This window comes from Oncorhynchus tshawytscha, linkage group LG09, assembly GCF_018296145.1.
Source record: "Oncorhynchus tshawytscha isolate Ot180627B linkage group LG09, Otsh_v2.0, whole genome shotgun sequence".
NCBI lineage: Eukaryota > Metazoa > Chordata > Actinopteri > Salmoniformes > Salmonidae > Oncorhynchus > Oncorhynchus tshawytscha.
The window spans coordinates 77488179-77505770 of NC_056437.1; the positions used below are offsets into that span (position 1 = coordinate 77488179).

Consider the following 17592-nt stretch of genomic DNA (forward strand, 5'->3'; position numbering starts at 1 on the left):
ACACTAATTGGCTCTTTGTTGAACCAGAACATGTGAAATGGTAAAAGAGGAATAGTCCTCCTCTCTGATGACTCCATCACCACAACATCAAGTCCAGATTCACCACATCAACCATGGAAGCAGAACGGATCTCAAAGCCCCTCCTGAAGTAGCAGACCATGGCTCTGTTTCAATAGCCACACTACTATTAACACTACTATACACAACACTTAGACCACACCCACCCAGGCAGGAAGTAGAACGGATCTCAAAGCCCCTCCTGAAGTAGCAGACCATGGCTCTGTTTCAATAGCCACACTACTATCAACACTACTATACCATCTACTTCAAATGATGTCATGTATTGGCCATGAATTCTAAGTGGGATGCTAGTATGGACATTGGGACCACAGGAGGTTGGTGACACCTTAATTGGGTAGGATGGACTTGTGGTAGTGGCTGGAGCGGAATAGGTGGAATGGTATCAAATACACCAAACACATGGTTTCCATTATTATGAGCCGTCCTCCCCTCAGCAGCCAGGTCCTGCAGTCCATGTCCACTGGAGACAAAGTCCACTTAGACCACACCCACCCAGGCAGGAAGTAGAACCACTCCTGTACCACTCATTCAGGGTCACTATGGGAATGTCATCCTTCCTAGTTCTTCAAAAGCTAAAGCTCTGAGAAACACACAGATCAGACACAATCTATATTGATATTGAACTTGAAGAGAAGTTCCTGCGCTTGTAGAATAGATAAATGCATCTCAGGGAATGTTTTGCTGGACCTCTCTCTACAAGGTCAACACCTTCATAGAGCTCAGCCTCAACCGTGAAAACATCAACAATGTTTCCTCCAGTGAGCCGCTGAGACAGTTATTACAGCTGGGTGCCTCGGTGCAATAAAGTGGTATTTGTTGGTGCAGCAGGCTTTTATGATAAGACTGGACTGATTGAGGATAGGGCTCTGTGATAGAGGATAGATTGGGAAGATAGAGTCATAATTCTCTGAACAGATGGACCCAGCTCCTGAGACCATAGGGAGAATTGACCAATAAATACACACCTGTAAGTGTGCACACACACACACACACACACACACACACACACACACACACACACACACACACACACACACACACACACACACACACACACACTAAGGAAGGCAGGCAATGAGGCAGGCATGCACGCACACAAACACACACGGACAGAGCTGGACACCACACACAGATGGACAGTGCAGGACACACACATTTCATCAGGGCTGGGCGTTTAATAAGGGAGCAGATGCCATGAAAATAGACCCAGGAAAGAACCAAAGGCTATCACTCACTACTAATGATCCTGAACATGACAGATGCATTCCTCTGCTTGACACTTCTCAACACCTCTCATCTCATCCATATGGAGCACCCATATTCACAGTCACACCACACATGCATCACAGTGTACACAGGTGTACATCCACAACAAGCTCCACAAACCTTCACATCTCAATCTTTTAACACGCTCCTCACATGAGACCCAACATAATGTACCTTTCAAGGAGATAACAAAATGACGGTCCCTGGCTTGGATTCTGAACGCATACACCTATACATAGTCAGTCCATTTCGACACAGGGGACGAAGGAAAGAGAGATGGGGGAACGAGGTACGCATCCAACTGGAATAGGGTGTGTAGGAGCTGGAGCCCAAATCTCCCCCCCATCATCATCATCATCATCACCTCAGAGTTGGCATACCATCAGTTACATCCTCCAGCTCTCTGACATATCAGTCAACATCCTCATCCCTCACCACAGCAGCAGTATCCCAGCTCTGATCACCCACATCACACAGAGAATTCACCAGCAGGGCAGCTCTCCCCTGATTCTCCTTCTCCTCCCAGCAATCAACACAGCAAAATCATTCTGGATCTGTTCCCTGGGAGAATCACTCACACGAGACCCTGAACATCATTCCCACTTCGCCTGACTCCCAGCAGCATCGCTCTCACATGCACTGCTTTCATCCTCTATCATTTCTCTTAGCGCCGCCCCCGTGAGACAGACCCTCTCCGATATCCACCCCCCCAACCCCACTTCAACCACCCTACCGCTCTGAGACCCCTCTCCCGGTCTCCAACTCATCCAGCCAGCAGACAGATGGAAAGGATGGGAAAAGAGCCGTCTACTGTACGCACACTGACGATCCTCTCAGAGGTGCCCCCTCGGGAGACGGTGGTCCCGTTGAGTCCCACCAGAGAGGGCAGTGTCTGGGACATCCAGTTGGTCACCATGGCCATGGTGCTGAGCACCGCCCCGATCTTCAGCAGCGGCACGCTCATTTTGCCTGTCCCCCCACCTCCACACCGCTCCGTGCTCCTAAGCCCCTACCGTCCCTCTGCCCTGCACTCTTCCACCCCACTCTGCCTGCCTGCACCGGGACCAGTTAGTCAGCCAGGCAGGAGCAGAGAACCAGGCGGACAGGCAGTTAGCCAGAGACACAGCCCCAGCACGGTAGCTCTCTCCTCAGCCCAGGGAAGAAACTAGAGCAGCACTGATAACCACAGACCCAGGCTTAGTCAGTCAGTCAGCCAGCGGTAGAACCAAAGAGCGGGGCAGAGGACAGGAGCTCACATCCAGCAGCAGCATCACACTGGGTTTATCTGTCTGAGAGCAACTGCCTGCCAGAGCCTCTCTCTCCCTCGCTCGCTCTCTCTCAAGATACAGAGCTGCGCATTGGCTGCCTCCCTCTCTCGTCCTCTCCCTAGCTGCCTCCCTCTCTCGTCCCCTCCCTAGCTGCCTCTCTCTCGTCCCCTCCCTAGCTCTCTCTCTCTCTCTCTCTCTCTCTCTCTTCCAAGGCTGCCTCTCCTCCTCTCTCCTCCAAGGCTGCTCTCTCTCTCTCTCTCTCTCTCTCTCCACCCTGGCTGCCTCCCTATCTCTTGTTCCCTCCCTGGCTGCCTTCCTCTCTACTACCTGGCTGCCTCCCTCTCTCTCGTTCCCTCCCTGGCTGCCTCCTTCTCTCTCGTTCCCTCCCTGGCTGCCTCCCTCTCTACTACCTGGCTGCCTCCCTCTCTCTCGTTCCCTCCCTGGCTGCCTCCCTCTCTCTCGTTCCCTCCCTGGCTGCCTTCCTCTCTCTCATCCCCTCCCTGGCTGCCTTCCTCTCTCTCGTTCCCTCCCTGGCTGCCTTCCTCTCTACTCCCTGGCTGCCTTCCTCTCCTCCCTGGCTGCCTCCCTCTCTACTCCCTGGCTGCCTCCCTCTCTCTCGTTCCCTCCCTGGCTGCCTCCCTCTCTCTCGTTCCCTCCCTGGCTGCCTCCCTCTCTCTCGTTCCCTCCCTGGCTGCCTCCCTCTCTCTCGTTCCCTCCCTGGCTGCCTCCCTCTCTACTCCCTGGCTGCCTCCCTCTCTCTCGTTCCCTCCCTGGCTGCCTCCCTCTCTCTCGTTCCCTCCCTGGCTGCCTCCCTCTCTCTCGTTCCCTCCCTGGCTGCCTCCCTCTCTCTCGTTCCCTCCCTGGCTGCCTCCCTCTCTCTCGTTCCCTCCCTGGCTGCCTCCCTCTCTCTCGTTCCCTCCCTGGCTGCCTCCCTCTCTCTCGTTCCCTCCCTGGCTGCCTCCCTCTCTCTCGTTCCCTCCCTGGCTGCCTCCCTCGTTCCCTCCCTGGCTGCCTCCCTCTCTCTCGTTCCCTCCCTGGCTGCCTCCCTCTCTCTCGTTCCCTCCCTGGCTGCCTCACTCTCTCTCGTTCCCTCCCTGGCTGCCTCCCTCTCTCTCGTTCCCTCCCTGGCTGCCTCCTCTCTCTCGTTCCCTCCCTGGCTGCCTCCCTCTCTCGTTCCCTCCCTGGCTACCTCCCTCTCTCTCGTTCCCTCCCTGGCTGCCTCCCTCTCTCTCGTTCCCTCCCTGGCTGCCTCCCTCTCTCTCGTTCCCTCCCTGGCTGCCTCCCTCTCTCTCGTTCCCTCCCTGGCTGCCTCCCTCTCTCTCGTTCCCTCCCTGGCTGCCTCCCTCTCTCTCGTTCCCTCCCTGGCTGCCTCCCTCTCTCTCGTTCCCTCCCTGGCTGCCTCACTCTCTCTCGTTCCCTCCCTGGCTGCCTCCCTCTCTCTCGTTCCCTCCCTGGCTGCCTCACTCTCTCTCGTTCCCTCCCTGGCTGCCTCCCTCTCTCTCGTTCCCTCCCTGGCTACCTCCCTCTCTCTCGTTCCCTCCCTGGCTGCCTCCCTCTCTCTCGTTCCCTCCCTGGCTGCCTCCCTCTCTTTTTTATATGCTTTACGTCCCTCCTTTCTTTTTAATCTCTCCCTCTCTTTCACGCCTTCTATCGCAGTTCTCTCCTGACTGTTCATTGAAAAGCACACAGTCACAGAGAGAGACGATGACACTGTGGAGGGAGGCTGCAAGGGTATGTAGATGAGTGCAGACAAGACAGGACAGGACATTCAGTGCTCAACACCATGACTGTGTTGGGTTCCATTACTCTATCCATCTCACAGCGAGCCTGCAGCCTGTTCAGAGGCATCACCTCATATACATCCCCCTCTCTACTCAGATGGACTGGAGGAGGAGGAGGAAGATACAAGCAGGGTGGGTATTAATGAGGAAGATGAGAGAGAGGAAGAAGAGGGAGAGGAGGAGAAGGAGCAGGCTGCGTGGTGAGGGTATAATGAAGAAGAGGATGAGGGTGAGGAAGAAGAGGCAAGCAGGGTGGGTATTAATGAGGAAGAGGAGGGAGAGGAGGAAGAGAAGGATGACGAGGTGGGTATTAATGTGGAAGGAAGTGGAAGAGGCTGCATGGTGAGATGGACATAAGGAGGAAGAGGAGACAAATTAGGGAGAAGAGGAGGTGTAAGTAGGCATTCTTGGCAGGGTATTAATGAGGAAGAGGAATGAGGTGTTCCAGCCCACAGCTCCTCTTCTCCTCCTCTCCTCTTCTCTTCTCTTCTCCTGACAGCCCATCAGTTACCCCTCCTGACTCTTCCTTAATCACCCTGTAATATGCACTCTCAACCGCTACAGCCCCGCTCGCCACTGTACGCGCGCACACACACACACACACACACACACACACACACACACTGCTATCTTTTAACTCAAGCTGAACGAACCCCCTCTCTCAAAGTACTGGCCATGCGAGGAGCGTTCAGTGTGGACCTAACTAACTAAACGAGTTGATGAAATAGAAAGTTAATCAATAATAGGGAGGTAATTATAGAAGTGGAGAAAATTGGAAGCCTAATGGATCTGACTGTGAAATGAAGTAGGAATTAAGAGGCTTTTCATGGAGCAAAATGGCTGCCATGTCGTGCATCACCCAGGTGGGTGCTACAGAGTGGGGGTGGTAGAGTGAGTATGTGGGAACCATGCAAAGCAGTTGATTATCATCATTGTCATCAGGTGGTGGTTGTTATCATCATTACTTTCTCTTGTTCTTGTGAAAGTGTTTCTTGAACCAGGCAATAGTGTCATGTTTCAGAACTTCTGCTTACTCTGCCCATAGAAGATGGTGTCAATTTACCCTGTAGGGATTATGCATCAGCATCAAATGACCCTCTAAAACAGCAGCCACTCATAATGATGACAGACTGCCTGGGTATGACAGTATGCCCATGTCATCTCCTCTCCTCTTTGTGTATGGTGACTGATTGATCTTGTCAGACAAGCCTCTCCTACCCAGATACCGACACTAGGCAGGGGCTGGGTTGGGGCTGGATGGATGGTGAGTGATATGGGGTTTGCTGTGTAGGGCCATGGGTTGACATGTTATGAGAGGAGACAGCTTGCTGAGCTCCATCCAAGACATGTCAGGCCTCCTCAGCTCACCTGCTTGCTCTCTCTCTCCCACTCTGCCTCTCCAGCCTATTGCTGTGACAAGGCTGCCCCCAAGTGGCCAGTAGGTGCATTACAGCTGTTCAGCTCACGCCCATTTGCTTGAGGCCAATCAGCCTTTGACATTTACTGCCTCGCTGGTGTTAACCCGATGGTGGTGACATACGATTGTCACAGTTTAGTATCATGATGGTATGTCAAGGAATAATTGAGTCACACATCCTCTCTTTACAATAATCTGTTGTAATGGTTCTATATTCACTACGCTTTCCCTTCTAGGCTGTCGTATGACGCATTTATACATGTAGCTAGATTATTCACAGATCACACACACACAACACACACACACCACACACACACACACCACACACACACACGTCCCTGCAGGATCCTTGCCTTACCCTGGATATGAAAGAGTAAAAGATCACAGCAAAGCAGACAGAAGTACCCCTAGTCTAGTTGAACCTGAGTATGAGTGGGCTGGGAATTGCCAGGGACCTCACAATACGATATTACCCTGATATGGTGACTGGTAGCCTAGAGGTTAGAGTGTTGGGCCAGGAACCCAACGGTTGCTAGTTCAAATCCTTGAGCAGACAGGGTAAAAAATCTGTTTATGTGCCCTTGAGAAAGGCACTTAATCCTAATTGTTGCTGTTGATAATGGTTCATGCTGGCTGTGATCCCACTGTCTCAGGGGATATGCAAAAAACACATTTCCATTTCATACATGCGTATAATACACACTTGTTGGAACAGGACTAATGTAAGCACCCATTAAATTGTTATTACTTAGGTGCCGATACGATATGTATGTGATTCGATACTGCGATTTTATTGTGATTTGATGTTCCAAAAATATTGCTCACTATGTGCAGACAGTGGCGGTCGGTGCCGTTTATGATGAGGGAGGACGAATTTAAATGTTTTTATGAGCATGGCCTTATTTCTATTACAGCATATTGGATAACTGTCATTCATACTTCACCCAGCTCAATGTAACATGGATAGGCTTAGGCTACTACATGTAGGCGCACAGGTCCAGAGAAATCAGAGCAATGAAGGTGACAGACAGTGACACATTCAATACCGGCTTGCACACTCTTGCCTGCATCTAGCTGATCTAGGTTGTAATCATTAGTCCAACAGTTGCAGATGAGAGTTTCTATTGGACATATTCAGGTATGTTTATTCCCGATTTGTTCCGTTTGCTTCCGTTTAAGAAAGGCTTTTCAACAGAATCGGCAGAATGAATACACCCCTGATCGATGTAGCCTATATATACTCTGAAAAAACATATAAAAAGCAACACGTAACAATTTCAAAGATTTTACTGAGTTACAGTTTATTTAACCTGTTGAGTGTAGGGGGCAGTATTTTGATGTTTGGATGAAAAACGTACCCAAATTAAACTGCCTATTTCTCAGGCCCAGAAGCTAGAATGTGCATATATATGCAGATTAGGATAGAAAACACTCTAAAGTTTCAAAAACTGGCAAAATATTGTCTGTGAGTATAACAGAACTGATATTGCAGGCGAAAACCTGAGGAAAATCCAACTAGGAAGTGCCTCTTATTTTGAAAGCTCCCTGTTCCATTGCATGCCTTCCCTCCATTTCAAGGGATATCAACCAGATTCCTTTTCCTATGGCTTCCACATGGTCTGAACAGTCTTTAGACATAGTTTCAGGCTTTTATTCTGAAAAATTAGCGAGAAAGATCACATCGTGTCATTGGATGGCTGGGTGCCAGCAGCGTTTTGCATGCTACAACAGAGTGGAGCAGACATTTTCTCTCTCAATCCTATTGAAAAAGCTAAGGTCCGGTTGAAATATGATCGATTATATATTGTAAAAACAACCTGAGGATTGATTTTAAAAAACTTTGACATGTTTCTATGAACTTTACGGATACTATTTGGAATTTTTGTCTGCCCCCTCGTGACCGCTCGAGCCTGGGGATTTCTGAACACGCCAACCAAATGGAGGTATTTTGGATATAAAAATAATCTTTATGGAACAAAAGGAACATTTATTGTGTAACTGGGAGTCTCGTGAGTGCAAACATCCGAATATCATGAAAGGTAAAAGATTCATTTGATTGCTTTTCTGACTTTTGTGACCAATCTACTTTGCTGGTAGCTGTTTGTAATGTTTTGTCTGCTGAGAGAGATGTCCTTACATAAACTCGCTTGGTTTGCTTTTTCCGAAAAGCTTTTTTGAAATCTGATACTCCAGGTGGATTAACAACAAGGTAAACTGTGTTTTGCTATATTGCACTTGTGATTTCATGAAAATGAAACATTTTTTGTAATTTAATTTGAATTTGGCGCTCTGCAATTCAGCGGATGTTGACGAAAATGATCCCGCTAACGGGATGGGTGAATCAAGAAGAAAAGGAAATCAGTCCATTTAAACAACTGAATTGGGCCCTAATCTATGGATTTCACATGACTGAGAATACAGATATGCATCTGTTGGTCACAGATACCTTTAAAAAAAGGTAGGGTTCTGGATCAGAAGGTAGGGTTGTGGATCAGAAAACCAGTCAGTATCTGGTGTGACCACCATGTCCCTCATGCAGCGCGACACAGCTCCTTCATATAGAATTGATCAGGCTGTTGATTGTGGCCTGAGGAATGTTTTCCCACTCCTCTTCAATGGCTGTGTGAAGTTTCTGGATATTGGCGGGAAATGGAACAGGCTGTCGCACACATAAATCCACAGCATCCCAAACATGCTCAATGGATGACATGTCTGGTGAGTATGCAGACCATGGAAAAACTGGGACATGTTTCAGCTTCCAGGAATTGTGTACAGATCCTTGTGACATGGGGCCGTGCATAATTACACTGAAACACGAGGTGATGGCGGCGAATGAATGGCACGACAATGGGCCTCAGGATCTCGTTGCGGTATCTCTGTGCATTCAAATCGATAAAATGCAATTGTGTTCATTGTCCGTAGCTTATGCCTGCCTATACCGTTACCCCAACACCACCATGGGGCACTCTGCTCACAACGTTGATATCAGCAAACCGCTCGCCCACACGATGCCATACAAGCTGTCTGCCTTCTGGCCGGTACAGTTGAAACCCAGGATTAATCCGTGTAGAGCACCCTTCTCCAGCGTGCCTGTGGCCATCGAAGGTGAGCATTTGCCCACTGAAGTCGGTTACGACGCTGAACTGCAGAGTCAGGGGAAGACCCTGGTGAGGACGGCGAGCATACAGTTTCTGACAGTTTGTGCAGAAATTCTTTGTTTGTGCACAACCACAGTTTCATCAGCTGTCCGGGTGTCTGGTCACAGACGATGTCGCAGATGAAGAAACCGGATGTGGAGGTCCTGGGCTGGACTGGTTACATGTGGTCTTAAGGTTGTGAGGCTGGTTGGACGTACTGCCAAATTCTCTAAAACAACGTTGGAGGCATCTTATTGTAGAGAAATTAACTTTCAATTATCTGGCAACAGCTCTGGTGGACATTGCTGCAGTCAGCAGGCCAATTGCATGCGCCCTCAAAACTTAAGGCATTGTGTTGTCTGACAGAACTACACATTTTAGAGTGCCTTTGGATCATCTTAGCAAAGGAGAAATGTTCTCTAACAGTGATGTAAACAAGTTTGTGCATAACATTTGAGAGAAATAAGCTTTTTGTGCTTGTCTAAAAATGTGGGGATCTTTTATTTCAGCTCATGAAACATGGGACCAACGCTTTACATGTTGCGTTTATATTTTTGTTCAGTATAATTCCTTCTCTCCTCCTCTCACCTTTTCCCTTCGCTTGTGGACTTCAGTGCACAATACAACAGCTGTTTGTGAACACCTTGACAAGCCAAACTTTCCTATCATAACCGCAACACACAGCCTTCATCGTTGCCACCATATTAATGTCATAGTCAACATAGCTACTAGAATTAACACATTAGTAAACCCGCTACAATCATACAGTACAGCAAGCAGTTTAGCAGTTAAACTGGCGGGCCCCGGTGGCAGGTCTTAGAAGAGTTCCATTAATGGAAAGCCATAGCCAGCTAGCTAACAAAGAAACCCTCTGTTTGAACCGTGTGTTTGAGTAGGCTTAACTAGATAGTTACATTCGCTAGCCAAGTAAGTGAAAGTAAAAAATATATACTATGAAATAAGGCTCTCTCTCTCTTGCTTCTCCTGTTCAACTATTGTCTTTCTCTGTCTTTGAGTGAACTACATTTTATGGATTGCAGTGCTAGCTAGCTGTAGATTATGCTTTCAGTACTAGATTAAGTCTGATCCTTTGATTAGGTGGACAACATATCAGTTCATGCTGAAGAGCTCTGATAGGTAGAAGGATGTCCTCCGGAAGTTATCATAATTACTGTGTAAGTCTATGGAAGGGGGTGAGAACCATGAGCCTCCTAGGTTTTGTATTGAAGTCAATGTACCCAGAGGAGGACAGGAGCTAACTGTCCTCTGGCTACACCATGGTGCTACCATACAGAGTGCTGCTGAGGCTACCGTAGACCTTCATTACTAATCAATTATTTGGTGACGTGAATATAATTAATATATTTTTATCAAAAAAGTTAAACGGATGGTCATCCCCTTCCTCCTCTGAGGAGCCTCCACTGGCTGCAGAGAGAGAAGAGAGAGCATGATAAAATGAGTTTATCAATAACGTAAATAAAAGTGCTGAAAATATGTTGGCTCACTATTTGAAAATAGTTTTGGGGTTACGTATTGTGTGTAATACAGCATGTGTAAGCAACACATCATACATGTGTTAGTATCCATGGCCACCGGATGGCAGCAAAAGGTTTAAAGAGATGATTTAAATAAAGAGACAAATGTATCACTGAAAACCATACAATACAGTATCTCACCTTGTGATACTAGTACGTGTTTCTACAGAAAGGATCTACCGAATCACTACTGATCTCTAGTTTGTAAGACAGATATGCAAGATGAACTAGACACAGTTTTGGGGGAAGCAAGATTTACTGGGAACATAATAACATCTGCCATATCTATTAGAGGAGAATCAATGCATTTCAGTAAACCCACTGTCAGACTAAAGTTTGCACTAGTATGATCCGACAAGCTTTAAGGAAATATTGTCTCACGTTTGGAGTACTGCAACTCGCTGTTGGCTGGGCTGCCCACTTGTGCCATCGAACCCCTGTGACTTATATAGAACACCACAGCTCGCCTGGTGTTCAACCTTATCAAGTTTTCCCATGTCACCCCACTCCTCCACACACTCCACTGGATTCCAGTCAAAGCTCGCATCCTCTACAAGACCATGGTACTTGCCTACGGAGCAGCACCCAACTCTACTGTTAGCTACTTGATTGAGTACAAATGTACTATGACTGTGACATGTGGTTGTCCCACCAAGCTATCTTAACATGAATGTATCTTAGTGTAGCCGATGTGAAATGGCTAGCTAGTTAGCGGTGGTGCGCGCTAGTGGCGTTTCAATCGGTGACGTCACTTGCTCTGAGACCTTGAAGTAGTGGTTCCCCTTGCTCTGCAAGGGCCGCGGCTTTTGTGGAGCGATGGGTAACGAAGCTTTAAGGGTGACTGTTGACGTGTGCAGAGCGTCCCTGGTTCGCACCCAGGCCGGGGCGAGGGGGCGGACGTAAAAGTCTATACTGTTACATTGGTACCGTGACCCGGATCACTGGTTGCTGCGGTAAGAGGAGGAGGTCAAAAGGGGGTGAGTGTAGCCAATGTGAAATGGCTAGCTAGTTAGCGGTGGTGCGCGCTAGTGGCATTTCAATCGGTGACGTCACTTGCTCTGAGACCTTGAAGTAGTGGTCCCCCTTGCTCTGCAAGGGGCTTTTGTGGAGCGATGGGTAACGAGGCTTCGAGGGTGATTGTTGACGTGTGCAGAGCGTCCCTGGTTTGTGCCCAGGTCGGGGCGAGGGGGCGGACGTAAAAGTCTATACTGTTACATTAACAAGAATGTATCTTAACATGAATCAACTAACTGTCAGTTGCTCTGGATAAAAAAGTCTGCTAAATGACTAAAATGTCAAATGTAATGTAAAGCCATTCTGACATTAACCTCCTTCTCCTTTTCTCTCTATTTCTCTACTCTCCTCCCTTTCTCTACTCTCATTCTCCCTTTCTCTCAATTTCTCTACTCTCCTCCCTTTCTCTCCATTTCTCTACGCTCCTTCTCCTTTTCTCTCTTTCTCTACTCTCCTCCATTTCTTTACTCTCCTTCTCTCTATCTCTCGTCTTTCTCTATATTTTTCCCAGACTTTATTTTTCTCTACTGACCTTCTTTCGCTCTCTCCTTCTCTCGCTCTCGCTCTCGCGTTCCCTCCCCCCTTGCCTGGCTACCCAAACTTCTTGCTAGGCCAAACGCCACGCCCACTGACAGTTTCTTCTCCACAATGAGTCTGGATCTGAGTACCTACCTTACAATTTCTAGAACACAAACACATTCTAACCATTCTGATTGGTCCCATAAACCGATGGATTGGGTCAGAGCCAGAACACACGTGGGTAAAGCGATGTTTGAAAAATATGTCATTGGCTTTGATACTCTGATTGGTAAGAGATGATCCAATCGCAGATGACACTGGTTTGTACAGCACCCATGATTTTGACGTCAGCACAAATGGCTTCAACTATGGCAGTCTCAGACTGAAGGACAGTATGTAGCAAACATAGAGCAGAGGAATAACTCAATTTGAGTCGTCAGGCAATCCCCCCCTCTCACCCAGTCTCTCCCTTCCTGTCTCTCTCTGCCCTGTGGCCATGGTGAAATGGCATCACATCTCTGCCTCTCATTCCTTCTATTTCTGTCCAGAGCTCTTAAACTCTCATTAATGATATTAACCATATTCTCTCACATCCACAAATACATGTCTGCATACATACTGTACATATCACTACAGCCAACACACGTCTTTTGATGTCTTCCCACATGCAACAAGACTAAATAGGATGATACACATCTAATGAAAAATTCCATTGTAGTCGTTGCCCATGGTGATTTTCTATAAAGGGCATTTTTAATCAGTTCCTACTGTGAGAATGCCCACCAACAACAAGAAATGTCAGTCTCTGTGTATCGCCCATGGAGGGCAGCAAAGCACTGCTGAGCCCCGAGCTATAAACTGTCTGAGACAACAACACTCAATACTGCCTCGCTGCGGATTAGACCGCAGACAACTGCATCGACCACACGTATTGACACATGCACCATGAACACAGCTTCTGTCCAGCTCCACTCTCTTTCAGTCATAGCTTGAATATCACCTCACACTTTTGTTGAAACAAACTCAATCCAAGCAACAGTACTAGATACCAAGGCCTTGTCCAAAATGGTATCCTATTCCCCATGGGCCCTGATCAAAAGTAATGCACTGTGCCATTTGGCCACATCCCAAGACTCATTACCACAGCTAACAGCTGCAGTATAGCTAAGAGCTAGTCCTACTGTGTAAGATATGAATGGTTTCATTCTAAGAATACTGCCTATTTATTATGAGTCATAATGCATTCGATGAGATCACAGCCATGGAGGTCCACTTGCCTTCCTAGGAAATCACGATCAACATCAGTCCAAACTAAGCATGATCTCATTTCCATGGCAATGGTTTCAAATGGCATGAATATAGCCAAAGTTCAGAAAGGATGGCATGCTTGGAGAGTTAAGACGGAGTGGATAGTGAACTATGCCTATGGGGTTTAACAACCATGGCATTTAAAACCACACAGGGACCACAAGGGGACCATGCTTACATGCATCATGCATTGACCCCTGCAACCACATCATATTGAACTCATTCAATAATGCAAGCAGCGAAATGTCACCGCAAAGGAAGTGCAGTCATGTCACATGTAGACCGCAAAGCATCAACTGATATGATATGACAAGACATTGTATGCAGCTGACATGTAGACCATACATTTAACGTGTATGTATGCATGTATGCATGTATGTATGTATGTATGTATGTATATACGTACGTACAGTGGGGAGAACAAGTATTTGATACACTGCCGATTTTGCAGGTTTTCCTACTTACAAAGCATGTAGAGGTCTGTAATTTTTTATCATAGGTACACTTCAACTGTGAGAGACAGAATCTAAAACAAAAATCCAGAAAATCACATTGTATGATTTTTAAGTAATTAATTTGCATTTTATTGCATGACATAAGTATTTGATCACCTACCAACCAGTAAGAATTCCGGCTCTCCCAGCCCTCCTGTTCTCCACTCATTACCTGTATTAACTGCTCCTGTTTGAACTCGTTACCTGTATAAAAGACACCTGTCCACACGCTCAATCAAACAGACTCCAACCTCTCCACAATGGCCAAGACCAGAGAGCTGTGTAAGGACATCAGGGATAAAATTGTAGCCCTGCACAAGGTTGGGATGGGCTACAGGACAATAGGCAAGCAGCTTGGTGAGAAGGCAACAACTGTCGGCGCAATTGTTAGAAAATGGTTCAAGTTCAAGATGACGGTCAATCACCCTCGGTCTGGGGCTCCATGCAAAATCTCACCTCGTGGGGCATCAATTTTTTTAAATTGGACCTTTATTTAACTAGGCAAGTCTGTTAAGAACAAATTCTTATTTTCAATGACGGCCTAGGAACAGTGGGTTAACTGCCTGTTCAGGGGCAGAATGACAGATTTGTACCTTGTCAGCTCGGGGGTATGAACTTGCAACCTTCCGGTTACTAGTCCAACCACTAGGCTACCCAGCCGCCCCTGATTATGAGGAAATGTGAGGAAGGTGAGGGAGGTGAGGAAGGTGAGGGATCAGCCCAGAACTACATGGCAGGACCTGGTCAATGACCTGAAGAGAGCTGGGACCACAGTCTGAATGTGTCTGTGTGTCCGTGTGTCTGCACACTAGAGGAGGAGCTATAGGAGAATGGCTGGAACGGACTAAATGGAACAGAGTCAAATGTGGTTTCCATATTTTTGATGTGCGTGATAACGTTCCATTTAGTCCATTCCAGCCATTAAAATGAGCCCGGCCTCCTATAGATCATCCCGCCAGCCTCCTCTGATGCACATGCATGCGTGTCTGTGCCTCTCCATTGAGCTGTGAAGTATGTATCCTGTAATCATTGTTGCCACAGTGGCGTGTGAAGGAGAGAGCTGGCCAATACAAGCATACATCACCACAATAGATTCTCTGTATCTGTATATAGGCCTACCGCAGACAGAGTAGACTGAGGTGGGTTGTGGGAGAACTGAAGTCATCAGTAAATGTGTCTGAATCCTCTAATTGACTGACAGATTTGTATTGCTGTTTGTTGATGACTGCTTCTACTGACCCGTGTGGGGTAGGATTCACATGATAGACTCATAACTCCATGGTTACTATTAGTGGGAGTTTTCAGTGGGGGTCTGGCTGACTGTTAAAGCGCTAAATGGCTGACAAGCAGCAGGGAACTCACACGCGTCAAACCCTGCATCAGTATCAGCCAGAGAAAAGCTATGACGAAACGTCATGAAAAGAGATGCAATCATTGCATGGCAATCAGCCACCATGTATCCTGCTTCACTTGCTACAGTGGCACTGCCTGTCATCCTGTATAAGCTACCTACTTATGCCCCATGCCCATTGGAGCAGGGCTCAATGCAACCACTTACTGTAGCAGCTAATGTCCCTGCCTGCATGTATCCATCCCACACACAATTACCAGGATCACCTCCCTATTCACTGCACCTCCATGACCCAATTACCATCCAGCCATCAGCCCGGGACACGGAACCACAGAACACTCGCTGTGGCGCATCAGAACAGGGAGAAAAGCCGGTGCCATGTGCTGACCTTCCCCTGCATCCAGCCAATCAAACACTGACTCTCTGGCGGTCAGTCTGGGGAGTGGGGGGGGCTATTCTAGTAAATGTAGTAATTACTGGCAGCGAATTGGGAGTCTTAAGCCTGACTGACTGAAAGGTAGCTGAGGCTGAAAAGAAAAGCTGATAATTGAGGCTGTCCCCCCATGGCCTCTCACTCTGCCTCATCAAAAACGCCCTTCACTCCTGCTCACCGCTTGTGGCGCGGGCGTTGTCACTGCTATTTCTCAGAATAATTGGCTTTCCCCATTCAAAGCCCCAATGACAGATCACTCCTTTCCTCTTTCAGGAGAGGCCCAGCTTGCTTCTCCAGTCCAAATGGTGTGACATTTTTAGACAATCCGCGATCTGAAGTGCATCGTCTCCTAATGTTTATAGGCCTACAATACTCTCTCGATACTCTCAACCCACCTGTGTTGTTACAGAGAGGACTCTTCAAAGTATCTGTTCATTACTGTGGTGGAATCACCCTGATCTGTTTTACCCCTCTTGTCTCCACCTACCTCCAGGTGTAGCCCAACTTCCTCATTATCCCCAGTGTATTTATACCTGTGTTCTCTGTTTGTCTGTTGCCAGTTCGTTTTGTCCGTCAAGCCTACCAGCATTTTTCTCCTTGCTCCTGTCTTTTTCTATACTTCCTGTTTTCCCGATTTTTTTTTTTATCATTCTGCCTGTCCTGACCCTGAGCCTGCCTGCCGTTCTGTACCTTGTCACATGGCCCTGGATTATTGACCTCTGCCTGCCCTGACCCTGAGACTGCCTGCCGTTCTGGACCTTTTGCATCCTATCAGGATTATTGACCTCTGCCTGCCCTTGACCTGTCGTTTTGCCTGCCCCCTGTTCTAGTAATAAACTCTTGTTACTTCAACACTGTCTGCATCTGGGTCTTCCCTAAAACATGATAATGGAGGGTGATTGTACTGTAATGACTAGAAGCTTTCTTTCAGCAACCTTTTCATATTCAGAACATTTAATATAAAAGCCTGGAGATTATTTCAAAAGCCTACCACCGTGCCAGTCAGGCATCTCCTCAGACAGCTGGTGGGCCAACGGTTTCCTGTCTGTCTGTAGTACCTCATTCCCTCTCCACCTGAGGCAATGTTCACACATGTCAACCAAGAGCAAAGTGAAGTTATTGAAGTGATTAGCTAATCACTATGGGGCATTACACAGAGAAGGCAAAGAAAAGAGAAAGACGGGGAGGGAGAGTGCAAGTATGGTTATCTGCAACCCAATATGGCAACCGGAGTATGGGTGAGTGGCTGTGTCGAAAGGAGTGGGTGTATGGGAAAGCAAATCAGCTAATTGGGCAGATTTGATGCCACTCACTTTTGCGTGGCTGATTGGGCTGCACTACAAGTCAATAGTATGCCAATGGGAGCTACGTGGACATTTTTTTCTCTCTCATGACTTCATTTCAAGTAGGATAGTGTAACAGTATAACTTTAGACCGTCCCTCGCCCATACCCGGGCGCGAACCAGGGACCCTCGTTACCCATCGCTCCACAAAAGCGGCGGCCCTTGCAGAGCAAGGGGAACCACTACTTCAAGGTCTCAGAGCAAGTAACGTCACCGATTGAAACGCTATTTAGCGTGCACCACCGCTGACTAGATAGCCGTTTCACATCCGTTACAATAGCAGACTAAACAAGAAATAACTCATATTGATAACCATCTAGATGTCACCTACTACTCAATGAGGGCATGAACGGCAACCATACGGCAACAACACCGGAACACAGTGCCCTTCGCTCCTGCTTGACAAGCACTACTGTCTGGCAACGGCATGGGAAGTAGCTACCTAGTAGCCAATATCAGGGTGATAGTCACAGTAAGCACACACATACAACACATGAAGCAACATCATCAATACTTTTAATCAAAAATGAACAATCATCATTTCTATAACTGAAAAGATAAAATTATTTGCTGTTAAACTAAGTGAAATACGACTCAGACTCATCCTCTGGCTTGAAAACAGAAACTCTTGTCTAAACTCTTGCG

At 47.4% G+C, this 17592-nt stretch overlaps 1 protein-coding gene across 2 annotated transcripts in view; it reads right to left on the bottom strand.

The window, feature by feature from the left end:
- Positions 1–17592, bottom strand: part of LOC112225748 (noelin-2) — a 91597-nt gene that overhangs the window by 43436 nt on the left and 30569 nt on the right. The window contains exon 1 of one of the 2 annotated variants that reach the window (XM_042327492.1): positions 2168–2689. The exons of the other annotated variant lie outside the window; for it this stretch is intronic. Coding sequence (XP_042183426.1) covers positions 2168–2311 — 144 coding nt within the window. The 5' untranslated portion in view covers positions 2312–2689. Of the gene's footprint in view, positions 1–2167; positions 2690–17592 lie in introns of those variants that run through there. 2 annotated transcript variants of the gene reach the window in all.